General features: G+C 36.3%; 1 protein-coding gene across 6 annotated transcripts in view; it reads right to left on the reverse strand.

Annotated features, from left to right (window-relative positions):
- Positions 1 to 3,341: 3,341 nt before the first annotated feature.
- Positions 3,342 to 27,869, reverse strand: part of MAP4K3 (mitogen-activated protein kinase kinase kinase kinase 3) — a 181,095-nt gene continuing 156,567 nt past the window's right edge. For 5 of the 6 annotated variants that reach the window (XM_078056218.1, XM_078056216.1, XM_078056219.1 and 2 more), the window contains 10 exons: positions 24,887 to 24,947; positions 24,686 to 24,803; positions 20,252 to 20,310; positions 19,141 to 19,244; positions 15,125 to 15,296; positions 11,891 to 11,959; positions 11,711 to 11,803; positions 8,623 to 8,693; positions 5,651 to 5,706; positions 3,342 to 4,775 (listed from right to left, as the gene is read on the reverse strand). In XM_078056218.1, coding sequence (XP_077912344.1) covers positions 4,688 to 4,775; positions 5,651 to 5,706; positions 8,623 to 8,693; positions 11,711 to 11,803; positions 11,891 to 11,959; positions 15,125 to 15,296; positions 19,141 to 19,244; positions 20,252 to 20,310; positions 24,686 to 24,803; positions 24,887 to 24,947 — 891 coding nt within the window. In that variant the 3' untranslated portion in view covers positions 3,342 to 4,687. Of the gene's footprint in view, positions 4,776 to 5,650; positions 5,707 to 8,622; positions 8,719 to 11,710; positions 11,804 to 11,890; positions 11,960 to 15,124; positions 15,297 to 19,140; positions 19,245 to 20,251; positions 20,311 to 24,685; positions 24,804 to 24,886; positions 24,948 to 27,869 lie in introns of all 6 variants that reach the window. The other variant, XR_013441660.1, reaches the window with a different exon arrangement.

Consider the following 27,869-nt stretch of genomic DNA (forward strand, 5'->3'; position numbering starts at 1 on the left):
CTGAGCAAGGCGCTCAGGAAACATTTAAACTACTTTTCCGCGAACGCCGTGATTGTAGGAAGTCCTGTTCCTTTCCAAGGCCTCAAGCGCACTTAAAATGAAGCCCGTGTAAACGGTGAAATGAGGCCGCTTCCCTGCCTGGGCCGAGACCTTCAGTTTGTCAGATCCTCTCTTATTAGTCATTACTTTTCAGTCTTGCTTTACTGTCCAAAGAGCTTTTTAGCAAACTCGTGGAGGCCTTCCCGTGACAGGCGGCTCTCAGCTGTGGGGCGCGCTGCTGCCGTGTTCACAATCCAGCAGGCACTGTGGTAGGATCTGGAGCGGGTTCAGAATGAGGCAGATTTGCCACCCAGGGGGAAGCAAGTCAAGCAAATAATGCGATGAATGCCATATCGAAGTAAATGCATTAACGCTGCACAAGATCATTTTTACGAAAGCTTACCCTTCTTGTTCCCAAATACGAACTTAAAAATACTACGTTAATAAGCACATACATACTTGTTTAGCATCAATAAAATGCTCCCATCATGCCGGATTTAGGGTGGTCATACTTCCCCTTCTTCCTTCAGGTGACTGTACTCTTTTCTTCATCTTCAGTTTTCCATTTGCTTCATTTGCTTCGAAAATAAAACCAGAGACAACCTTTTATCTCCTTTCTCTTTCAAGACCAAGCATTCTCCCAATAAACCCAAATCTACATAAACTCACATCGACTCATTTCTGCCCTTATCATGCTACGGAAAATATTCTCCGTAAGGATACAAGTGATCACCTATGCACAGCTGCCTGTTTTCATGGGCGTGTGTCTGATCGCTGCAGTTCTTAAGTGGAGCTTCTAGCTCCTTTTCTCATTAGGAAGCTCCACAGTCAGGCTCAACCTTGTTTTCTAGCTTTGTGCCTGTTGCTGTGCTCCAGGTTCTCTAAACCAAGCTCAGCTGCATTTATCGTCACTACTCCAGGAACCTGCAATCAGAGTCCTTGAAGCTTAGTCTAGCCTACAGCTCACCACCCTTTTGTACTGGACTTGATAAACCCTTCATCTAACAATCTGGTTTATATGTAACTTTCCACACAAAGGCTTTCTTTTCCCCAAAGTATAATTAGGCGCAGCCTTTTGTACCTTTAAAAAAAATTTTTTTTTTCATCCAAGTGGGCTCCTTGAATACTAGAAATGATGCCTTTTCCATCCTTTTTTCCAGCGCCAGTGAGGTGCCTGGATACACTCTAAGTGATGTGTAAGTTGATTAAATAACGGAGTTATCTCACAAAAGTAAAAAAAAAAAAAAAAAGTCTTTGCAATGAGTTTTGACTAGACTTACTTAATAAGCTTTAACTGTAATTTTATGCAAATCCTTTTATTCTAATACAAAACACTTTGAATAAAGAAAATTCAAAATTCTTCTTGGTAAAGCCAAAAAATTAAGATAGGAAGTTGATTTCTCTTGTTGCAGAGACTGTGAAAATCAGAACTTGAAATCCAGCTCCTGGAGAAAATCCATCTAATTTCTGGGGGAAAAATGCTTCATATATTTTAGAGGGCAGTGGATATACTGTTTGTATTCTGTGTAATACATACTTTAGTATAGTAGTTAAGGGTATACACTTTGAACCAAGTGGCCTGGATTCAAATCTTAGCTCCACCACTTCTCAGTTATATTCTTTGGCAAGTTATTTAAGCTTTCCGTGCCTCAGTTTCTTCATTTGTAAAACAGCATTAACAATACCTACCCACTAGGCTGTTTTGGGGCTTCCATGGGACAATCTGTGTAAAGCATGTAGAATCACACCTAGCACAGATACATGTACTGGGGACTTACTATATTCCCTCAAGTAATACTCTTAGTGCTTATCCATTATTTTGTATATAGACACATTTTCATCTTTTGTTTCTAGTAATGGTGAAAACTATTAAACCCGTTCTTTCCCAATCTCTCCTGAAATCAGTGTAAGCTGAATGACAGCCAACAGGCCCAGAAACTGATCTCATTCTTCTCAATACTACTAAGAAACTAGCTAATAAGATAGATAGCTTGAACTTAAATGAAGATGAAATATATTCTCTCCAACATTTAGGTGAGTGGCTCTTTTCCTTTTGAATGAATAAAGATCCTTAATCAAAAGTTACTAGAGCTACGAAATTTGCATTTTTAACAGTCATCAAAGATTATTCTGATGCATGTGATCCTTGGACCACCCTCAGAAAACTGATTTAAATTCAGGTCAACCAATGTTTCCCACATAGAGACTGCACATCTGAATAATCTGCATGACTTTATAAAAATAATAGGTTATTGGGCTTAGCCCCCAAAGATTGATTTCAGGGGTCTATGTTTTTAAAAAGCCCACGAGTAACAGACAAACCAGTTGTGTATTTTCTGGAAATAATTCCAAGTGTTTGACAGTTAAATATGATTGTTAAATTTTTTGAGATGTGACCGTTTATATAACTTATAGGACTTGGAAATTAGAAAAAACAGTGGCCCAGAAAAAGGATCAACAACCTGGTCAATAAATGCCAAGAACAGAATCTTGATTTCTTGAAAATCTTTTCCATGAGTCTCTGTTTTTCAACAAGTCGACAATAATGTTATACTGGCAAAGATGTGTTTTTAAAAGTCATTATTCAGTCATTAATGCTAAGATCAGTGACAATGTATTTATTTGGGAAAAGTGATACATATACACAACTGCTAGGACTATTAACACCTATATGATTTAGAAGTCATGTTTTTAGGTAAGGAAACTGTTCTAGAGTCAATAGATTACCTAAAGTCACAGAGAAGGGTAGTGCACTAGCAAAGGTAGAAATGGTGCCTCATGATCCACCATCCAGTTCTTCCCACCTAACTGTCCCCTTCTTTAGTCTCTAGAACTGCATTCCCCAACACTCTCCCGTTCCTTTCTGTAACCCAGGAGTCGGCAAACTTGCTCTATACAGGGTCAGATGGTAAATATTTAAGGCTCTGTAAGCCATACGGCTTTCTTGCAACCACTGTAGCGCAAACACAGCCAAAGACAATACATAAATGAGTATGTGGTGTGGTGTTCCAATAAAGCTTTATTTACAAAACGGGTGGTGAGCAGGATTAGGCTGTTTGCCGACACCGGCTCCATTAAGACTATGAATGTTTAATTGGTTTTCCTGATCAGAAAGTTGAATATTCTATAAAAGATACCCCTTTATGAAACTGAGATGACAGATCAAACAAAAATATGATCTGAGGGACCAGAATGGGTATGTAGGATTCAATGCAGAGTAATTAAAAAATTGTTTTTCTCCTTAATATATTTTAGTCTTACTCTATACAGATTAAGCCAGATGACAAGCTACTATACAACCGCATGTTAAAAAACATGTTTATTTTACACTATGTACAATCAGGAACATATTTAAAAGTATTATCAATTAAAATAAATGAAGACCATAAATCACAATTTAGTTTGTTCCTAGTGTATATACCCACATTAAAATATAAAGAACATATACCAAAAAAGAGCCAAGGTGTGCATTTTGCTAAAACTTGGTATATACATATTCCATTGGAAAAAAGCAATCAAAAATGACTTTAAACCAAAACTAAGTTCCTGTGATGTGTAGTAACCATTATATTGTTTATATGAGGTAGTAACTAAATTATTTTGGCCGTGTGTTAATACTCTAAGTCAAAAGAAATATGAAAATGATCATAAAATAAGGCCAACCAAAATAAAGATTTCACTAGAAATTTGAACCACTCCACTCTATGGAATGTTATAGTTCTTCAATGTGATTCTATGAAATGTTTAGTGTGGACTCTTTAATGATGCTAATTTATTCCTTGTGCATACTGTAATTCAGACAACTGCAGTGTTATGTTACATCACGGTACCGCTATTCTGTGATTCAAAATTTTTTCAAAGGTATGTTTTTAAGCACAGACAAACAATCTTAGAGGATTCTGCTTAATTATAAAAAGACCAGTTACTACAACAGGTGGTTAATTGGTTTGTTTCACATAGAAAACAATCCAAATACATTTAAAAAACATGTTGTGGAGCCAAATGCATATTGACAATGTCACAGCTTACCTTTGTGACTTAATACATCACATATCAATACTTTGTGCAAATATAAACACCAGTGTACTTGCATTAAAATTAAAAACAAGATTATAAAATGATTATAGCCTCCATTACAATTTTGAAAGTTACAAGATTTGTATTCATATTACTAAATTACATATAATAAAAATACAATAGTGTTAAATGTATGGGTTCATCGCCAGCATCCCATTTTGTAATATAGCCACACCCAGGAATATACCAAGAATTCTTAAAATATTAACCCCAATTGCATTTTCATCAACATTTACATCTGTACAGATAAGACACTTACTTGTACATCTCATAAAAGTACATTATCTACATAAATTCTTAGTGTATGTCTTCAGCAATATGAAGTTTCACAGAAAAATACCCCTGTATGTACAAAGATTACATAACAATGAGTTAAGCACTTGTGTGGTTCAATATGCTAAATATATCCCTACCACTTAAAACAAAAATCCTCCCCATCTCATCTCATGCCACAATAAATTACAAGTGACTGAAGCCGGGCACCGCAGCTCCGGACGGCTGCAAGCATTTGTCCCTGTTGCAGCAGTCGTGTTCGTTCTTTCTCACACTAACTGTTGAAGCACAGCCGTCCTCAGTAACTGTTCTCATGGCCCGCCAGGATGTATAAGTTGCTATTTGCTGTGGGGTTATCAGTTGGCCTACTTTCCAAAACCACGACCCTAAAGGTGATAAACAAACAAAGTTATTCTTGAAAACTAATGTTAGCAGAAACATTTTCCATTGCTTCTTCATTTTCTGCCTCTATAAATGCTGTTTATTTGATTTGTGGGCAGAAAATGATTTGCAAATCACTATGATTAAAGAACCAGTTCCAGCTCCAGCTCCAGGAAGTTACTTTCGCTGCCCACCACTCTCTAAGCCAGTGTTGTTCGAAGAGTCAGAGGGAGGGAAAACCCAACCCGTATTTGGAATAATTTGGGGGAACTTAATTCTCATAAAGTATAAAACAACCTGTCGTTCAAGAATCAGAAAGTGTGGGCGCCTGGGTGGCTCAGTCGTTAAGCGTCTGCCTTCGGCTCAGGTCATGATCCCAGGATCCTGGGATCGAGCCCCGCATCGGGCTCCCTGCTCGACGGGAAGCCTGCTTCTCCCTCCCCCACTCCCCCTGCTTGTGTTCCCTCTCTCGCTGTGTCTCTCTCTGTCAAATAAATAAATAAAATCTTAAAAAAAAAAAAAAAAAAGAATCAGAAAATCTATCAGAATAGAACCCAAAAATTCTATTTGGCACTAAAACCAAAAAATTTTATTTGTTAGTATATGGTATTTCCTCTTTCTTGTGCTGTAAATCATCCTTTAGACAGCACGTTTAATGCAAAATTAGTACTGATAGATCTATATATTCCTGTTACTTGGAAGATCAGGCGCATTCTCAAAGGCTTTATAACTTCCTGACTTGTGAATTCTTTAGTGTGAAAAATACAATATTGAATATATTACTGTAGAAATTTCAATTCCCTTGAAAAAGAAATCAGTTTCATGCTGGATTTATAAAACGCATTAAGTACTATGTATTTAATACAACCCCTTCCCATACCTGTCAGATCCAAGCAGTCGGAAAATTCTTGTGTTATCTGAAATTTCTTGTGTTACCTGTTCAATTAAAATATAAACTTAATTTCTGGAATTAAAGGCACAAAATTTTATATGGGCATTTAATTTATAACTCTATAGAAAGGAAATGTAATTCCTAAGATGAAAATAGATCCCTGCATGACTGTTAGTTTAAGTCAGCACATAGATACATCAGTTTGTTAGTCTAGGAAAAACGTGCCTAATTTTGAATTAATCATAAAATAGGAGAGTAGGAAAACTATTTACTTACTAAATTACAGACCTCAAGGGAAAAACTGAAAAGCAAGCACGCAGTCCATTTACTTATCAGAACCCTGTCAGTCACGTTAATGCTAACAGCAGGGCCACGGCGGCAGCAAGCCACTTAGATCTGGTCCTTTTACTTCAAGGCTGCACTGTGGTATGATGGGACAAACTCAGGACTGGAATTTGAATCCCGGTTCTCCCACTTAGCAGCTATGACACTGGGCAAGGTAGTAGTTTGCTGAGAATGGTTTTGCCTTCTGTAAAACAGGAGGGAAAAGCTCTACCCTGCAGCAGTGCTGTGCAGTGTTCTCAGAAGCAGTAGCTAAGGCAGTGCTCAACAGATGGTTTTTCTTTCCCATAGCTCTCCCAGTCTCCTGAAATAGTATTTTCTGATGGCAGATATCCTTTAAGAAGTCCTCAGTGTGACCCATTACCAGTTGGGGAATTAAAGATTACGTCTACGGGAGAAAGAAAAACCCACTATTTGTTGCTTACTGAATGCAAAACATTCCAAATTATAATGGCAGTAACTTCTCCCCACAATTTTGTAGGCTGAAAAAACAATTTGATTTCCAAACTACATGTATTCCGTTAGTACCTCTACAATTAGTTATTCTGGAAACACCAGCGATTCTCAACCTCTTTCAGAACCCAGCACACCTGAAGGATACAACATGCTCACTACAGTAACAGTGGCTCATCATGACTGATCTTCAATGTGTTTTGGGGTTTGCCTACTGGAAGGACGTAACATTTTTGGAGGAGCAGTATTAAGTAAGGGCTGCCGGCACAATTTGAAAAAGCCCCTCAGGGATGGCTGGGTGGCTCAGTGGGTTAAGCGTCTGCCTTCGGCTCAGGTCATGATCTCAGGGTCCTGGGATCCCGTCCCGCATCGGGCTCCCTGCTGCCTGCTTCTTCCTCTCTCTCTGCCCCTTCACCTGCTTGTGTGCTCTTTCTGTCTCTCTCAGATAAATAAGTAAATAAAATCTTAAAAAAAGAAAAAGAAAAAGCCCCTCAGGTGATTTTTTGGACAATCTTCTTTTTCTTAAACTGCTCTCTGGTATCTGGCCTATAGTGTCTGTCTTTCTCTGCCTAGTGTTTACTAGTTGTTGACTGTTCTTATCTTCCTGCTCAATTCCCCCGGGGTGATTTTAAAACATCTTCTGGAGAAGCCCTCTTGTGGGAATAACTACTAGAAACATATTAGCTACGAAGTTTCTTTTCTTTTCTTTAAATATTTTTAAGTAGTCTCTACAACCAAACTGGAGCTTGAACTTACAAGCCCGTGGCCCAAGGTCGCATGCATGCTCTACTGACTGAGCCACAAGGTGCCCCCTGACTTTTCCTGAAAACTCACTATAAGCCAAGCATTACGCCAAGCACATCATATGCTTCCTTTCATTTAATCTTAATAACCCAATGAAGTAAGTACTATTTTGTTATCCTCAATTCAAAATGAGAAGTATAGGCAAAGAGAAGTTCAGTGATATGCCACAGCTACGGTTACAGAACAGCAGGGCAGAGACTTGAACCCGGCGTTTCAACTCGAACTCATGCTCATGGTTGCTCTGCTAAAATGTCCACTTGGTTAGAAGAAATACTCTGAGCTTAGAATGACAGTTTGGGACACAAATGAGCTACTTTCTTGCTTGAGGCACCTAAGGTTCTCCTTTTCCTCTAATGCTAAAATGAAAGTTACACTACTGAGATTGGTTTGGGAGTTCTGGGGGAATTTCTGATGATTTCACTTGCCTATGATATTCTTGGGGGCAAGTACCACATCTTGCTCACATTTGTAACCCCAGTGCCTTCCAGCAGAACTGGAAATGCTGAGCAGAACTGAGTATGTCCTAGGACTTGGGAGTTAAATTGTTCCTGGAATTAAATTAAGGTAGGAAGAAACAGGGGCGGGGCGCCTGGGTGGCTCAGTCGGATAAGCGCCTGATTTTTGATTTCAGCTCAGGTCATGATCTCATGGTCATGAGGTGGAGCTCGGTGTTGGGTTCTGCGCTCAGCTCAGAGTCTGCTTGGGATTCTCTCTCCCTTTGCCCCTCCCCTGCTCATGTTCTCTTTCTCCTTCTCTCTAAAATAAATGAATGAATGAATGAATGAATGAATGAATAAATAAAATCTTAAAAGAAACAAACCAATCAGAACATACAACTGGCATGTCTCTACCAAACCATCTATTAAAAAGGGGGGGAAGGCGAAGAATCTTACAAATGTCAAGTGAATCAGGGTAAGAGAGACAGGAGGCAAGGTGGCTAAAAAGGAATGTGCAATCCTTTACTTATAAACCCACTCTGGTCATTATTTCTGAAATACAAAGTAGAAAGGTGCCTCAAGACAGAGAGAGCCAGCATCCACACTGTTGTTCCAAGTGATGGTCTGGGAGAGTTAAAAGGAAATCACTTTTAGCAGTATTAGGAACTTCTTGTTCTGAGCCTAAGAGTTATCTGGCTGCACATAAAATACGCACTGAAGTTGTCTGAGTGAATGGAGAAAGAGGCGCTGTGGAGTATGTGCTATTAATTTAATTACCAGGCTGAATATAGTAATTAATAAAGTGAGCATATCAAGTATTCCTTGTATCATTTAAGAATTTTCCAAAGTTAAAGAAAATTGTTTGAATAGAATTTGATAGTTTCATGACTATTTAATGGACACAATTTTTAAAAGATTACTTACCTCATTAGATCTAAAACTTCTACCTTGCATTCCGTGTTTCCAGAAAGCTAGCACACTGTCTTGTAGGCAAACTAGCAGGCAAGAACAGCTCAGTTACTGTTAATAGTACAAAAGTTCAACTGATAAGCATCAATTTTGTCCCTCTATCTTGCATAGCAATACTTCATTTAATAACTAATGTCAGCTATTCCATATTTACATGGCATCTTTACTTTTGAAATTAAAAATATACATATACCAGATAGAACTTATTCAACTTTTTGGCAAGAAAAAAAATTCTTTGAAAATATTGTTTTGTTTATTGACATTTTTGTTTTGATAAAATGACAATATTTGAGATAAGGTATTTTAAACATATAGAAAAATATGAGAATAGCACAGAAACGTATGTATTTACCATCGAATCCTAACATTTTGACACATTTGCCTTTTGTTTTAAGTAAAACCAAATATAGCTGGCATCCATATACAACCCCCTGTAATCCCCTTCCAGCCCCTCCTGCCTCCCTGACATAACCACTATTATAAATTTGGTGCTTGTCATTCTCATGCCTGTTTTTACTATTACTACACAATATCAAACTTTATATTGAATGTTTCCAACTTTCATACATGTGATCTAATGAACATAAAATTGTTTCTAGTTTTTCATTACTACCATCTATAATAAACATTCTGTGCCTCTTTTTGAATATATGTGCAAATTTTCTAATTCTAGAAACAGAATTACTGGGACACAGGCATATGTACTTTCTAAAAATATTAGTGTTGTTTTTAATATTTACATATTTAAATACATATTTTTGTGTGGATTCAGTGAGGAAAATATCTAATTTTCTTTCCTGAGGATAACCCATTGTACCAGCATCATTTGCTGAACGTCTCCCATTTTCCACCGACATATTATGCTATAAATTTCCATTTACATGTGGGCCCATTTCTGAGTCTTCTATTCTAATGCCACTGTTCTATTTATTTATCCCTGTGTTGATCCCACACTGTCTTAATCACTATGGCTTTGTCAAAGTTTCAATATGGAGCAGGGCAAGTATTCGTCAAAATTTATTTTACTGTTCTTGGCCTTTGGTTCTTCCATATAAATTTTCAGATCAGCTTATCAAGTGGCACAAAACATCTTATTAGGATTTTTATTGTAAATGTACCAAATGTGTGGTTTAACTTATAAAGAACTGAAACCTTTCTCATATTCAGTCTTTCTATCCATGGACATGGTATAGTTCTTCATTTGTTCAAATCTTCATTTATGTTTTTAAACAATAATTTGGAATATCCCTGATAATGGTTTTAAACATGTTTTGATTACATTTATTTCCACATATTTTATTGCCATTGTCAATGAGATCTTTTTTCCTATCAAAAATTTCATAATTACGGGCACATTGAAAAGCTATTCATTTGTGTTAGTCACATCCAGGAACTGAATTCTCCTACTGGCTCATTAGTTTACTCAGAGAGCTATACATTCTATATAGATAATCATACCATCAGCAAAAAAGGATCTTTTACTTTTTTCTTTCTAATCCTCATAGTTTCCTTTTCTTGTCCAGTGAGATAATGTTGAAATGTGATGACAGCAGGTATTCTTATCTTGTTCTTGACTTCAATGGGAGAGTTTGACCATTGAAATATGAGTATTTTTAAATAAGCTTTGCTAGATGAAGAACATTTCCTTCTATTCCTAAGAAGCTGCTTTTTTTTCTTAAATCATGAATGACTTGTATTCATTTTGTGTATTTACTGAAAAATTACATGACCTTTTGCTTTTAAAATTTAATGTGCTGTATTACATAAACAAATTTTCTGATGCTGAATGAACCATCCTTACTTTCCTGAGATAAAGTCTATTATTTGATGATGTGGAATTGTATTTGTTAGTACTTTAAACTGTTTAGATTTTTTCAAAATTTATTTTCATGAGACTGGATAATTTTGTTTTCTGTACTAATCTTGCTTGATTTTAGTAGCAGTGTTAAACAGTGATTTGTTCAGCATTCCTTCTTTGTCAATAATCTGAAATAGTTTGTATAGGATAGGGATCATCTCTCTTTTTGAAGGGTGGATAAAATCTCCTAGAAAGCCATCGGGCCTTAGGTGGGGAGAGTCTTGGTTACTATGCTCCTCAGGCAAGGACCCTGGTTCTGGCTCCCATCTACTGTGGGATACACTTTTAGTCTTCTTTATCACCAGGAGCCCAGCACCTCTGTTGGCTTCAGGCCTGCATACTGCTTAGAGTTTCTGTTCTTTATCTTATTTTTGGCCCTGGCTATGTGTTTTTAAGCATGGATTCCATTTTAACATCTTGAAGAGATTTCCCTCATTATTATCATCAGCATTTGCCTGCTGGCAGAGAGACATTCTAGTTGGAGGAGAGAGTAAAAACAGAACTAGGAATAAGACAAATGAACTATCTATCTGCCCTTGGCCCTACCCTCGACCAACATATATATGTGCAAATATCTTTCACTGATAATGAAGACCAAAAAAATTGTGTCTAGTTAAATACTGAATTAGCTCTCATTCATTTTCCAAGCACCATCTATGATCATTCTTACCTAATTTTTCTGGAATCTAATCATTTTAGAATACTGAGTCTATAAGAAATCCTTTTTCAGAAAACACTCTAGTCAAGCAAAATGTGAGAATGACAAGGAGATTCCATGATCTCCTTATGGAGATGCTTAAAATGCTCTGATCAGCAGATACAATAGCAAAAATACAACAGAGTACCCTAAGGCCTAAATTTTAAATACTTATAGGGAAACTCTACAGGAGTTTGGAGGAAATGGGAATTCATAACTGTGTTATGAAAAATAATATTTAATTATTTCTTTTGAAATGTCAAGCCTCTAAGGAGGGTAACATTATTTATAGATTATATCAGTTATTAAACTATTTCAGAGAATGTATAAAAGTGAAGACTGATACTGACCTCATATTCATTATATCCTGTATTTAAAAAAAATGTGTCCTTAGTAAATATGTTTCTGTAATTTCAGATAATTATCAGGTAAGTTATTTTAAGCAGCTCTTATTGCAATCAAACAAGAAATACAAAACTTTCACTTACCTATTGATTCAATCTGGAAATCAAAGGTGAGTTCAGATGATAATTTTCTGCTAGATTTTAATCTTCCTTGAAGATTTACTATTTTTATACAACCTAAAGAAGGTGGGGAAAAGTCACTCAGAAACTAAGATTAAAAAAATGTGTTAAAATAAAATAAGATGTTCATAAATAAAAACTTACAGTCCAAGCATACAAGAATGGTATCTCTCTCCAGTTGGGTTACATGAGTAACGCTTGTCTGTGGGCTATCTGTAACACAAACAAACTCAATAAACTTACACAAAAAAAGTAATATTGAAAGCACAGAGATGTAAAAACAAGAATTCTGAACATCATTGAATTTGAAATGGATTTAAATTTTTAGTTATACATATGTAGTGGTTGAACCAGGCTGCTTGGGTCTAAACTAACGCAGTGCTAAACGAAGTGAGTGCTCGGTGGAGCGCGAACTCTGGTCCTTACTACTGGTGATGTCACTGTTTCCATTTATATGTGAAATAAGGAGTCTAACCTTCTATATTACGGTTATGAATGATTTTTGCTTTTATGCTCAGAAGGCCAGGGACTAGGCTTTGTACATCATTATATGGTAGTGCCTAGCACCACATGAAATAAGTATTTATTAGGTGAATGAATCAGAGAGTCAAACAAATTATTTCAAGTACAAATGAATTAAAAGAAATACTGAAATATTTTGAGAAGTATGAAGTATTACCAAAATGCAAAGACGCATAATTTTTATTATAATGATTTATCAAAGTTCTTACAAACTGAGAATGTTTAAATGATGATCTGCCATAAAGTGAAAAGTAGGATACCCCAAACTTTGTATGAACATCAAAACTGAAATTGCTGAGCTATAGGCCTTTGTTTCTGGCCTTATATTTCCTGCAGAATGAGTCTGATAATGTATAGTCTACTGTTTTCTACTTCCCATAGTATTTAGTCATAGGCCATCCAAGCACTGCCATATTTCAGACCTTCAAACGTATTTTAGATTTGGTACTTCTGTAACCAACCAGGGTTGAAAGAACATGGGGGCGCCTGGGTGGCTCAGTCGTTAAGCGTCTGCCTTCGGCTCAGGTCATGATCCCATGGTCCTGGGATCGAGCCCCGCATCAGGCTCCCTGCTCCACGGGAAGCCTGCTTCTCCCTCTCCCACTCCCCCTACTTGTGTTCCCTCTCTCACTGTGTCTCTCTGTCAAATAAAGAAAAATCTTAAAAAAAAAAAAAAAAAGAAAGAAAGAAAGAAAAAGAACACAGAATAGGTCTCCTGTAAATCAGATCTTCGTAGCTCATACACATGAGTGAAAGTTAACAATCTGAACATATCTATACAATCTACTTCAGTTCAGGAAGCCAGTCTAGCATTACTAGAGAGAAAGTCAGTAAAGTAAGCTTTTACCAACTGCTTGTATCAATTAGTCACCACTGGAATCATCTAGAGATCTTTAAAAAATACTGATGCCTAGCTGCCACCTCTAGGTTTTCTTATTTAATTGGCGGTGTGTATGACTTGAGGTATTAGGAATTTTAAAAGCCTCCGAAGGTAGATTCTAAACTGCAGCAGAGTTTAGGAAACCACTGGCTTAGAATTTCATGATTCTAAAGTCTAACTATACTTTCTCTCTCAATTTTTATCTCATCATCTCAAAACCAGAGATGAGTTATACTTACCATATTTAACCTCTAATAAAGGGATTTCCTTACAGTAAGAGAATGAAGTAAAAAGTTCCAAAGAAGGAAGGTACCCACAGCTGTATAAAATTTTTTTGCGCAGAGATTAAGCTCTTCATTTAACAATTGGTAGAAAAATATTTAAAATTAAAATGCTTGGGAGAAATAAGGCGTTAAATGAAATTCACTAACAATAAAGTACCAGTCACCCAACAATGCCTTCCTGTTAAATAGGGAGGAAGAGATCAGGAAAGCAGAAGTGCACCCGCTGTCTGAAAGGGAAGATGGGTGTCTAAGGGAGAATGCAGTACAAGTTGGGGGAGCCAGAGAAGCCACATATGTTGCCAGGGGCCAACCATGTTTTCCTTCAACAATGCATCCTTAAGGGAAAGCTGTTTCAAGTGTCCTGGGCTTCAGTAAGTCATGTAATTGTCTCTAGGTTTTTGTGAATATGTTTGTGATTTTTTTCACTGCCAAAAACACCTCAACTCTTAATTTCTTTCCTTCTGTGAACACTCAGGCTTCCAACAAACTCCTGACTAATCAGTATTTATTGCCAAACTGGCTTCTTAGTATTTCCCTAAGAACCCAAAGACTCTGACAGAGGGCCTCTGCAAGACCTTTAAAAATTGCCTTTTAGGGGCGCCTGGGTGGCTCAGTTGGTTAAGCGATTGACTCTTGGTTTTGGCTCAGGCCATGATCTCAGGGTCATGAGACTGAGCCCTGCATCGGGCTCTGCACTGTGCATGGAGCCCAGTTAAGATTCTCTCCCTCTCTCTCCCCACCATCCCTCTACCCCTACCCCCGCTCTCTAAATAAGTAAAAAGTGCCTTCTAAAATGGCCACTGTCTATTTTACAGCAAAACACTGTACAATGTTATTTTTTAAGGGAAAAAGAGCAAAAAGAGCTCCATAATAAACACAGTGCTTTAAAAATAAGAAAAAAAGATTGTTCAGGTCACTTTTTTAAAGTGTAAAAGTTCAACCAGATTTATTTACCACGAAACAAGTTTTACTAAATTTGTACTGACTGCAACAACAAAATTGAAGGTTTCAAACTATAATCAAATTTCCGTAAAAAACTCATTAATTGGAAATATTTCCTAAGATACTAGCTATGAAGGAAAGATCTGCTATGTAACTGGACAACACAGATCAAAATTTAAGGAAACAATTTATATAAAGGAATTATTTTCAAATACCCTCTAATATTTCAGAAGGAGCTGTTTAGTTATAATTTATATCCTAATTACAAATCATTAAACATTTATTAAAGTTATTGCATAGTACCTGTGTATCAATTCAGGAATACAATGGAAAATAAACTATACTCAATGCAGTTTTTCCTTTTATGTAAGTCAACTTTTCTAGGCCTGACGTATGTGTATATGTGTAGTTCTCAAAGTGTGGCTGCCTATCAACATCATCAGTGCCGCCTGGGAACATACAGAAACAAAAATTCGCAGGCCCCGCTCCAGATCTACTGAATGAAGAACTCTGGCAGTGGGCGCCAACAAGCCTCTGGGTGATTCATACTCAGGCTGGGGAATGCATGATGTTTTAAATGTCTCAAACAAATTCACTATTTTAAAGCAAGCCATCTTCTCTTTTTCCAGTTTCATAAATTATTCTAGATTGGATTTTTATGCACTGTTTTTGCCTAATGAGAGATATGGTAAACTTATTATTTATAAAATCAAATGTATTGGCCTTAATAATTCAATAAAAATCACAAACCTGATTCTGTAAACCACGAAGAGGTAGAGTTTGGATTGACTGTCTCAAATCGGACCACCTGGTTGAAGTCTCTCCCTCTACTGACACCAACACAGACTAAAGGGTACTCCTGCTCCGGGACTACCAGCATCTCAAACATTCTAAGTGGACATGGTATAGGGAAATCTATGTGCTAGAGAGAGAGACGAAAATACATTAAACACAGGAAACCAAAAGCCAAATAATTTCATGAGAACACAATTAAGAATTTTTAGTTTTATGAAAATATAGAAAATAACTGTCTACTAAAAAGACTGCTTCTTGTCACAGAAACTTTGGATATGCAGAAAAATACAAATTATAAAGTATTTGATTTTAGGTTTAGCACCGTAAAATTCTTTATAAAGTTAAAGATCATGTAATTTTAGGACATTAGGGCTGGAAGGGAACTTACAAATCACCTGTTCAACCCTCTCTTTTCAGAGGTGGAAACAGAGACCCAGAAATTTAGTGACTGGCTCAGGGTCCCCCAGCCCTTTGTGGCAGAGTCTCCTGCCACCCAATTTGATGCGCTTCAGTTATCCTCCCTGTCTTCTTATCCAACCGAGCAAACATGGATAAGACCACTGAAATGCTAATTAGCAAGAAACACTCCTCTTGTAAGTGGACAGAAAAAAACCACAAATAAGAGAAATTTAGCCTTATAGCTCAAGTGACTATTCATGAACTCACAGTTATGATGTAACCAATTTTAATTTTATATAACTTCAAAATTATTTTTATATTGCTACAAAGAGACTAAATAGATTCATACTTTGTAAGTTTAGAAAAATAGACGGAGAACATTAACATCATCAGTAATCAGGAAATTAAACTACGAGAGACTATATATATCCACCTGAAGGACTAAAATGAAATGATTGACAATAACAAGTGTTACCAGGAGAGGAGCAGACAAATGCTCACAAAGTGATGGGAACATGACCTATACAGTATGGCCACCCTGGTTAACTACATCATCTGTTCCTGCTGAAGATATGCATCCCTTTGGGCCCTGCAATGATGCTCTGGCTATACGTTCCAGAGAGTATGAATATGCACGTGCATAGGAGGCATATGCAAAATGTTCACAGAAGTATTGTTCAAATAACAAAACTGGAAGTAACCCAAATGCCCATCAACAGCAGACAGATAAAACGATAGACCATTCGGCATATTCACACAATGGGAAATTACAGAGCAATGAAAATGAATGAACTATAGCTATATCCAACAACGACACAAATATGATGCTGCACAAAAGTCAGACATGAATGAATACATACTTTGATTCCACTTACATACTGTTGAAAAATCAGGTAAAATTAATTCTAATGTTGAGGGGTACGTTTATACAGTAAAAATGGAAAGCAAGGGAGCTGACTTGGCAGGGGGTACCATGGGAATTTCTGAGGTGTTAGCAATATTCTTCACAATAAAAGGTTGTTTTCATAAAAATATCGGTCTTATACATACTTTAGTAAGTTCACTGTTAATATATTTATATTTTTGTTGCTCTTACAAATGGGCTGTATTTTCATTTTATTTCCCAAAAGGTTAGCATTACTAGTATTTAACAAAGCTACTGAATTTATTTTTTAATCTGGCAACTGGTAAATTCTAAAGAAAATAAAGTCTGGAGAAAACAAACAGGTGAAATGGGGCTACCATAACTACTATTCTTACAGTGTTAGAAAACCCGATGTGGTCCTTGTGGCTAGAAGGTGAAGCTGTCCGTGCACCTGCTGTTCCTATCCAAATCCCTTCTTCCCTGGGACTGCCAGAGCGCCTCCACCCCATGGGTACAGACACTCCTCATCAACACTCTCCAAACCCCCTCTCTAGAAGCTTTCCCATTACCTGGGGAATAGGCTTTGACTACAATTGGTCAGATTTTTAATATGGCAAAATATTTAAAATAATTCTCTTTGAAATGTGATAAGAGCAATAAAGCAGAAAACAATGCCTCTGCTTAATTATTTTGTCAGCAAATAAGAAAACCAAGAGATTCTGAATAATTCTATTTAGCTTCTAATAATGTTTTTTAAGTCATTAACAGAAGAGGACTGCTGTCTAAGAGCTCTAAATCCAGTTGCTATTGGTATTGGTCTTTGAGGCCAGTGACTATATCTTACTCATTTTTGTCTAACTAGTTAAAAAGCACTGTGCCTGGTTTTTGTAATAAGTACATAATTGTTTGCTGGCAAGGTCTTCAATTTCTAACTTTTATTTATGATGAAAATGTAGTCTAATAAAGCAAAAACTCTGTCAGAAATGTCATTAAGAGGAAGGAAGACTATAGAAAGGATAAAAATGTTTTTGAACACATCTTATAAGACTGTAGAATAGAAACACCATAAATACTAATCACAATAAAGTCAAATACAGAAACAAAATATCCACAATATCTTGAAGTAGAGAGACAGGGGAAGGAGAGTTGGGTTAAGATTCAGGGTAAGAGCCTACAGAGAGCTCAGGGAGTTTAAGGAAAGTGGGAAGGCACGAAGTCTTGAGGGAGATTGTATTCTAAGTGCAGTATCTTAGAACACTGGCAACAGGCCTCATTAATTAGTCAGGGCCAGGCTCCCCGGGACTAGAGAAGTCGTGGAAAAGAGAAGATGTGGATGGATAATTTTTACGCTTCCCATGTCTCCAAAGTATATATTTTCTCCTGCATGTTCTTCACACCTAAAATTCCTTTAATAGAGAAAAGGGTCTTTCGTTATGTTAGGATAAGTGGTATAACATATCAGGTAACACAACAAATTCATTCATCCTAAGGTTTAATCAGACTGTATCTCTGAACACTGATATAATGAAACTATTTTTCATTCTGATAGGGGTTAGGAATGAAAGGAATAGAGAGGATGTATCTAAAATGGACTAAAGGGGGAAAGGTAGGAAGAAGACAGGGAAGGGCAGGGCTGCAGAAAAATCAAACCACGTACACTTTAGCACTCCCTCTAGAAGGCGTGCTTTTGTCAAATAGGCAAGAACAAAGAGGAGCTAAGAACAAAACAGTTTTTGCCATAAATGGGCTGTATTCAGAAGTTCTGCTTTAGACCATTTATAAGGCTATTTTTCCCCTTCAACTTTTGGTTTAAACAACTTTTGTTTCAGTGATTTGTGGCAATAGCACCTCAATGGGTTCAAAATTCTTGAAGCTATTTTTCTATTTCTTTAGCCCTACTTAATGTTGAGGTTAATAAATGGTGATATGAAATTAAAAATAGATTCCTTAGTCACTTATAGAAATTTAAGTAACAGGAATCCAATGCTTTAAATACCCTAATGCTGGATTATAAAACTTAGGAAGAATCCACTCCAATTATATTCTGACCCCAAGTTCTAGGGAGATCTCAAATGTTCAGGAAATAAGGCTACTTAATTTATATAAAATAGCAAAGAAAACAGCTTTAAAAATTCATTTGGTATCTCCCTGGTGTGAGTGAACCACTTTATTAGTTTTTCCTCCAATTTTAAGTTACAGCTGAGTAATATTAACTATTTTAAAGAATATTCATTAAAGATGCTAGAGAAATGTAGGCACAAAAAACCATCCATGGGAAGGCCTGGGCAAATTAACACCTAGGCATATAACCCAAAAGAAGTTGTAAGTTCCCTCTCTCTATGGTTATTCCTAGTCCTCTTAGGCCAAATGCCAACCTGTGGGTTGTTTCTCTGCTGTGACGGAGCAGGTCAACCTTCTTAACACCTCCTGTTCGGGACATGAGACTGTATGTGAGAGGCTATTTCTCGCTCCTACTGCCATTTCCTTGAACTATTTCTCTAGTCTCTTTTAAAACTTTTATCTGGCCAACTGACTTCCTTACAATCAGGCAGATTTTCACTACCCTGCCACATAATCCAAAATCATGAAATTAACTTGAGAAGAAATGGGAAAAAAGAAAAAAAAATTTTTTTTTTTGAAAGAACAGGAAAATAGACTTAATGAAGCTTTTATACTAAGAATGACTTAGATTGCTTTTCATGCTTACCTTAATTAACATAAATTTCTGCATTGGTTCAACCCATTCTAATAAAACAATGCTAGTCTGAAGTGCCCCACATAGGTACTTATGGCCTGTGTAAGGATTTCGCACTGTCAAGGCAAAAAAGTATACGTAAGTTATCTTATAATACAAAGTCCTAACAATAGTAGTTGCATGCTCTGAACACAAACAAAAGCTGGCTGCCAGTTCAGTTTCTTAATTAGACTGCAGGGTGAAAACACTTTCAGTAAGAGCTGGAAACTCTGCCATCACGTGCAGGATTTTTGTCTTATGCACAAATGAAACTGGTGGTTGTTATGGGGTCTGGCGGTGGAAAGAAGGATTTTAGGCCTCATGGTAGCAGGGAGATTAGGTGAGGCAGCAAGATCCCAAAGGAAGGGTCCTAAGTAGATCTGGGAGAAGTTGCCAAATGGACAGACTATAGCACATTTAGGGACAGGTGACTAAGGGTGCGTTTGGTAGTAATGTTCAGAGGCAGTGATGCTTTGGTTCTAGCAACATGAAGACATTATTAATCAAATCTCAAAATACAGGTTTACAAGTAATAAAGCCTCAGAGGTTTTAAAGGGAAGGAAAGGAAACTCTTTTTTGCTTTTGCTATATGCAAATAAAACAGCTGGTTGTGATGGGGGTGGAAGAGGAATTTAGGATCGTGGTGTGTGAACAGGGAGACTATAACTTTCACTTCACAGGCATAAGGTTTCACATATTAAAGGCATGAAAATATATGCTGAATGAGTAAATGCAGTCTCATAAGCCACTACTGAGCAGCATGTGAATGAAAAGGAACAGGCCCCCTGGAGAACAGGGTATGATAAAGTGCTGTAATAAAAAGTCATCCTACTTTCTCCATTTATCCAGTCAATAAATTATCTGCAAAACAACTGTTATGTGCAAGGTACTATATTAGGTTTAGTTTACATGGAGACTGAATGGCCAAGACATTTGTTTTACTTAAGGGGGAAAAATAAACTATTACTGGCAGAATGCCCTGGAGAAGTACTGTTTTATACTAAATTTAAAAATGAGCCTCATAGAGTTTTCTTATCTACTCTGCAAAGCAGGAGAGCTATGTGTTATGGAACGGTTTACTTACCAACACAACATTTCTGACACCACTTGGTTTCAGGGATTTTTGCTGATACAGCAAATTTCCTAAATGTAAATGAAAATGAATATATAATACATGTAGGTGAAGTTAGTATATGATAATGGTATCATTACAGATCAGTGGAGAAAGGATGAGTTGTTAAACCTACTAGGTCATCTATTAAAAATAAGAATACATTTGATCCGCTTCTCATCCCTCCTCCAATCAATTCCAAATAGATTAAGGATTTATCAAAGTATGGAAAAACAAGACTATAAAATATTTAGAATAGACTTTGGGATTTCTTTTAAAAATGCAAAAAGAACAAATTATACAGGAAAATATTAATAAACTTTGACACTTTTTCACGGATGGATCCCTAGCACCTTAAACTACAGGTGGTAATTTGCTGAATTTGTTGAATATATTATTAATAACTTTGGTTTACCAAAAGATACCACTAAGAAAGTAAAAAGATAAGCCATAAAACTGAGGAAAGATATTTTTAGCACATATAACAAATTTAAGCTATGTAAAATGTTGTCTTACCACTAAAACAATTTTTAAGAACTTTTTTTAGACATTTTTATTTCTCTACTCAGGAAGAATGGGATATAGATTTTCTGGCAAAGGTCCTTTAGGGATTCTGCAAACATCTGATTCAAACTTAATATGTAAAAATCCATTTAAAATTATTTTTTAAAATTAAAATTTAAAAAATACACATAAACTCAAATGTCTTTTATAATGAAAGTTGATAAAACAGACTGTTAGTGCAAGGTTGTGCAAACGTCAAATTATACTTCTCCATTTCTGTACACATATTTAACCTTCTTTTACATGTATAAACGTGCCACAGATTAGATGTCATTGCTCTGCACGTCTTAAAAAAAAAAAAAGAGTTGTGTCTTGCTGGTAATAAAACAGTAAAGCCTGCATGTGATGCTCAATACCATTCCAAACAAGCTCAGAATAACCTTTTTTTTAAAAATTATTTATTTATTTGAGGGAGAGTGGGAGAGAGAGAGAACATGAGCAGGGGGGAGGAGCAGAAGGAGAGGCAGACTCCCTGCTGAGCAGGGGGTCTGATGCGGGACTCGATCCCAGGACCCTGGGATCACGACCTGAGCTGAAGGCAGATGATTAACCGACTGAGCCACCCAGGCGCCCAAGCTCAGAATAATCTTGATGGATGTTCCTGTCACTGTACAATTGGAAACTGAGTAATAACAAAACATATAATGCTGAGGTATTATAATTTTAGCTTTTAATATGTTTTATATGCTGATGTTTGTATTTGTAAAAATCTTTAATAACTATTGCTAACATTTACTAGTAAGACCATACTGTTTGCCATGAATTTCACATGTTCTATGTCAGTCCCTCTGATAATGCCATGAGATAGGTCATAGCACAGAAATCTGAGGGTTAGATTTAATAATTTCCTTAAGGTCATACAGTTAGCAATTCTAGGAAGAAAGAATTCTAATCTAGTGTCTTAGTCTAACTGTAGTGTTCATAGTGATTCAACTTTGAAAAAAAAATCTACTTCTCTTTTATGATTCTGGATCAGTTTCACTAAAAAGTATTCTGAGCTTGCAAGAGAAGCTGTTAAAATTTGTTACCACTTGTAAGTACATTATCTGTATGAATTAGAATTTTGTTAATATTATGGTACCTAAACAATGACATAGAAATTCGCCAGATATTGAGGCACTAAATGACAATGATGATCTAGAATACCGTGATTTCAAACTTTGGGTTAAAGCACCTATTGTTTCCCTCACCTACGTTCATACTGGGAAGAGTTTTACGTTCCAATTCATGCATTACATTAATATTTATAAAAATACCCCTTTCATATACAGTGAAATTTCATACAGCTTAAAACAAAACAAAAATTCCCCACACCTTTAAATTAAGTAAACCGCTTGAACCAAAGTGCTTTTTAGAGTTTAAGAAAACCTGAATCAATTTCCACTGCAACAAACTTAATGTTCCTGGTCCACACTTGTGAACTTGTCCCCTGGGTCCCAAGGTTACTTAGGGGTCAATCTACTGAATCTGACAAAACCCAGTAGGATTAACTGACTGCAAGGTTCTGAAAGATTGTAAAGAATACTACCCAGTCAATATGAGATGAACCACTAAGTACAGCTGAGGGTTAACAATAATGAAACTACTCAAAACAGTTGTGAGCAGCACACTGAAATGTTATGAAAGTTTAGAACTTCCTACAGTGATCTATATAGATTTACCTTACTTTTAGTTATGATTTTACAATAAGTAAGTAAAATTTATCTGCCAGCACCCAGTTAACTAGAATCTTAAGTGAACCAAAATTCTCAATGTAATTAATGTAAGATATTTTAGGGTACATTACAAACACAGTTCAATTTACCATGCCTAACAATGACGACAACAGATCTACTTATTAAGAGCCTACTAGGTGGCAGAAACAATGGTGGATACTATACATACATAATTTATCATTTTAAAAACAACTTTACAAGATAGGTATATTGGTTCCATTTTTTAGATGAGAGGTTGTGTAATTTATTCAAGGTTCCAAACCTAGTAAGTGAACAAAGCAGGATTTAAATTCAAGTTTACCTAGATTCCAAAGCTTATGCTTTACTAAAGAAGTTTTACAGTTCAATACAATGAGTACCTAGATTTATAATGAGAACCATGGGACATTACAAGATGCTCAAAGGAAGTTTCATTTGTGCTCACTTTACAGTAGAACTGGTACTAATACACATACAAAATCTTATCATGCAAAAAAGGTTCTCAGATTTCCTGCCAGTAAATAAGAGAATTAAGAGTAGATTTTATAATAACTGACTTCTTGATAACAAAACTGAAGAAAGTGGGAAGGACCCAATGGTGAGTGCTACTAACACTGAAGACTGACTATAACAAAGTTACGTGAAATAACAGCCCAGAGGTAAAGTACTCTTAGGGGTAACATCTTCCTCTATAGAAATTCCTTAAAGGAAGAGGTAATACGTTATTCAATTTTGTCTCATGTATATACTAGGAAACTTTCTGCGCATCTGGTATATTCAGTAAAATTTGAAGAATTGAACACAGCTACAAATAAGCTCAAATGAGCTACAAATGTCTCTATTCTGACAAAATGATATAAAAATAAGTGAATACATTAAAATTTATGTGCTTTACATTCCTTGGAGGGCTCTTGTACCTTACATATATTTTTATTTTTTTTAGAGATTTTATTTATTTGACAGAGAGAGAGAGCATAAGCAGGGGGAGAGGCAAAGGAAGAGGGAGAAGCAAGCTTCCCATGAGCAGGGAGCCTGACGTGGGCCTCAATCCCAGGACCCTACAATCATGACCTGAGCCGAAGGCAGACGCTTAACCGACTGAGCCATCCAGGCGCCCCCCCTTACATATATTTTTAAAGCTTGGTGGTCAAATTTCCATGGCCAGAGGAATTTAGGATTAACAAGTTAGACAGCTAGATGGAGATGTGCTATATAAGAAGACAGAAAATCAACAGCACCAAGTGGCAGCTGGGAGAAAAAGAAGGACAGATAAACTCTATGTGAAGAAAGAAACTCCCTGACCCCATTCTTGGGGCTGGTAATAGCTAACTCCAATTGTAGATATTATAATGTAGGTATAATAAATCAACCTCATAGTTGCAACTCTGAATCATCATGAAAAGGTCCAGTTAAACTCAATGTAATCTATCTTAAGAAGATAAAAAAGCATGTAGTATAATTTTTAAATGATTTTCATCAAAAAGGTTAATTTTTGAAGTCTTGCACAATGGGGCAAATTTTAGCTCTACTGTGAACTCAGCAACTGAGAACAACAGCTTTTCAAGGTACTTGAAAGCTAAGGTTGTACATTAGTTGCTCTACAACTGATAGTAAAGGAGGAATGGCTATAGTACAATGTCGTCATAAAATACAATTTATACTAGACACAGAAGACCTTTTGGTCGACAAATGAGGTGCAATATAATAATAACCAAAGGAAGAGAGAGTATAATGAAAAACTCCTCAAAGTAGAAAAACAAAACCCCTCAATTCCTAAGTAATTATCTTCTAATGTAAAAACCTTGATTTAATAAATCATTTTGATTTTCTAAGTTTAGAAACTACCTTGAAAAAAATTCACTTTATTCAAATTAACACAAATATGTGGGAAGCACTATATGTGATGAAAAATTACTAGCAAATCATAGAAAAAAATTAGTTTTAACCTTGTAGAAAATACGAATCAGTTTTAAAATTCCAGAGGCACCTTCAGTTCTTGTGAAAATATATTACCTCTCACAATTTTTTCATTACATATGATTTCTACTAACCCAAACTGAGTGTTTTTTTCAATTTCTGCAGTATAACTATTATTTAGAATTAACTAACATATTACCTCTAAGGATGAAACGTAAGTAAATGTAGTTACCTCGGTAGTATCCTGTCAGGGAGTCTGTGTGCTGGGATGGCCACAGGTAACTTCTGCATTTGTCTTGCATAATCAAAAAGCCCTGGTAAATTATGGGAATAAAGCTGAGAAGCTTTACCTGTAAAGAAAAATAACCATGATATAAAAGCTAATAACATAAATAGGAACAATTTTAAGATATGTAAAAACTAAAAGACTTACCAGATATTGATAGTAAGCAATTGTTCATTACATATAACCATGTGCACCTTCGGGGGAACAGCTGGTTTAAAAAAAAAAAGTGCAAAGTTTACAAAAGGTAACAGATAAAATAGTAACATAAATATGTACATAATTACCATGCAAGCTGTCTTATCAGCTAGTTCTTAAAAAAGAAACTTATTTTTAATAGAAATTCATTTTAGAAGACATTTAAAACAAGATGATACATATACACATACATTTCTATGGGAGAAAAATAAGTAAATTAGCAATGTAATTTCATTACCTAAGTCTCAACACGATATGATTAGTTTAAGTCCCCCTTATGGTTAAGAACTATAATAATCCCAAACTGCAAGGGGACAAAGGCCATTTTCAAACAATTTCTATTCCTTTATTTTGGTTCTGGGGTTAAATAATTAACTTTTCTGTGTACTTCTCCAAATACATTTGTATCTAGGCATATGAACATGCATGGCTTCTGGAGCAGAAGAGACAGAAAAAAGGATCATGGTTCAGTGGAACACAGGGTATACAAACACTAGGTATGGAGGAAAAAAAGGCTGAGGGAATATGATGAAAATGTACAAATAATTAAAAATATAGATATGGAATTCATTTCTGAAATACAGTCCATAAGAACGGAGAGGCACCTCTGGAAGTTTGAAAGTGGTTAGTATTTAGGGCAAAGAAAAGGGAATCCATGGAACATGGTCCATATACTTCGAAGGAAAAACATAACTGCTCTCATAAATACATTTTATTATGAAGCCCAGTGGTTCTCAAAGTGGTCCCTCCATCCACATCAGCATTATTAGCATCACGGGGGCATTTGTTAGAAATGCAAATTCTTGGATTTCACCCCAGACTTACTGAAGTAGAAGTTCTGAAAGGGGGCCCAGCAGTTTAGGTTTTAAGCAGCCCTCCAGGTGATTCTGATGCATACTGAAGTCTGAGAGCCACTGATGAATGTAATTAAGCATTCTCATTTAACAAGCCCAAGTGCTGGGTTTGCTCTGGCAGCTCCTACTCAGTTACTCCAAACTAGACTGGAATGTGGGCCGGAACAGAGAGAATGAAGGGACGAATGAAACTACCAAGGCCTCTAAGGGCTTTACTTTATTAAAGCACAAAGTCACAATGATGGCCCTGAATAACTAAAGGAGAAAAGGTAATAACAAAAGGGAAAGAAACTAAGTAAAACCTACTTTACAGAAAACCTGATTGTTTATTTGCAAAATATACTCCCATGAAGGATCTAATTTCTCCAAACAAATAAAACATGGCGATAATAGTTTTAAAAAGATTGAAATAGAGTTGACATACAATATTAATTTCAGGTGCACAGAATAGTGATTTAACAATTCTATACCTTATCCAACACTCACCACGGTTTAAGTGTAGTCACCATCTGTCTCCATACAATGTTATTACAATATTATTGACTATGTTCTCGATGCTGTATTTTTGCCACAGTTTTTAACTTTGAAAAATGTGCCTATAGCTGTGTCTCAGACCGAAAGGACATAAACATTTCCTATTTTATGCTCGTCATAAAAAAATTCACAACAGAATTGGGAATTCATTGGCTATACTGAGAAAATTAGGCAGAAAGAGGGGCAATGACTTATTATAAGCCATATAGCAGTATATTATCAAAGTAGCAAAAAACTGATTTTTATTTAATACTCTTGAGCTGGGTTTATCTTCATAAAAAAACTTAAAAAGTATTTCTCTAGTATTAAATCTATGGCTTATTGTGAGATGATATATTTGTAAATGTGAGTTAGCTTGTTTAATACAAGCATACACAAAGTATCTGGGCAAGACACGAACTCCTCGCATAATAAATTATCAACACAGGGACAATGAAAAAACATTTAAGCAAAGTTTTATTAAGTGGATTTCACATTGGATTTTTGTTTTTAACCACATTTAATAAAACCCTAAAGCTTTTCTAGATTTCTAATGTCTATTTCCTTTAGCAAAGTAGGCTCTGGGTGAAATAATCCATTTAATGAAAGTAGACAGTAGTTAAGAGTAGGTTCTGCAGTTTGCATAGACTCAGAAAGCTGCCTTCTCAGTGACTGTGCTTGGATAATGTGATCTCTGCGAGTCAGTGCTCTTATCTGTAAACTGGAGCACCTATACCTAACAGAGTTGCTGTGGCGATTAGACAAGAAAAGGGCGTGGAAGACTGGCACACGCGGAGCACGCAGTGAATGTTAGCTATAAATAATAAAAGCAGATAAAAAATTTAAAATCAGGACCCTGTTTGGTGTCATTTCCTCTCCTTCCAGCATCTTCCCCTATCTAGCAGACTCATGCTACCTGGTCTCTTTCCCCTAGAGGACAGAGAAAATCCACCTAATAATTTCATAGCAAGATGAAAAAAACTCAGGATCTCACATATTCTCATTCCCTACTCTCAAAGGCTTTCTCTTCGAGGGAAAAGGTTTCATTTTGTAGGACATGTGTAGCTCAGAATATATTAATCAAATGGTGTAGTTTCCAATGCTGAAGCATCTCAGGAGGGGACTTCCTGAAGACTGGGACCGGGTAAGGTTGGTGGGCACCTTCACTTAACAGTCCCTTGAATTAGGTGGATAAATGCTTACCCCACCAATGCATGAAGTTGGTCTTGTTCTTATAATTAATATTTTTACCTGTAAGGTGATTTTTATTTTTTTTTAAAGATTTTATTTATTTATTTGACAGAGAGAGAGAGAGGGAAAGCACAAGCAGGGGGCGCGGCAGGCAGAGTGACAGGGAGGAGCAAGCTCCCCGCTGAGGAAGGAGCCTGACACAGAGTTTGATCCCAGGACCCTGGGATCATGACCTGAGCTGAAGGCAGCCGCTTAACCAACTGAGCTACTCAGGCGCCTCTCAGGTGATTTTTAGATATCTCATTATATCTAAAAAAAATATCACTACCTTTGAGTTATTTACTGATTATTATATGTAACAAGACCCTTTTCATTTT

Source organism: Halichoerus grypus, chromosome 10 (genome assembly GCF_964656455.1).
Source record: "Halichoerus grypus chromosome 10, mHalGry1.hap1.1, whole genome shotgun sequence".
NCBI classification, from domain to species: domain Eukaryota; kingdom Metazoa; phylum Chordata; class Mammalia; order Carnivora; family Phocidae; genus Halichoerus; species Halichoerus grypus.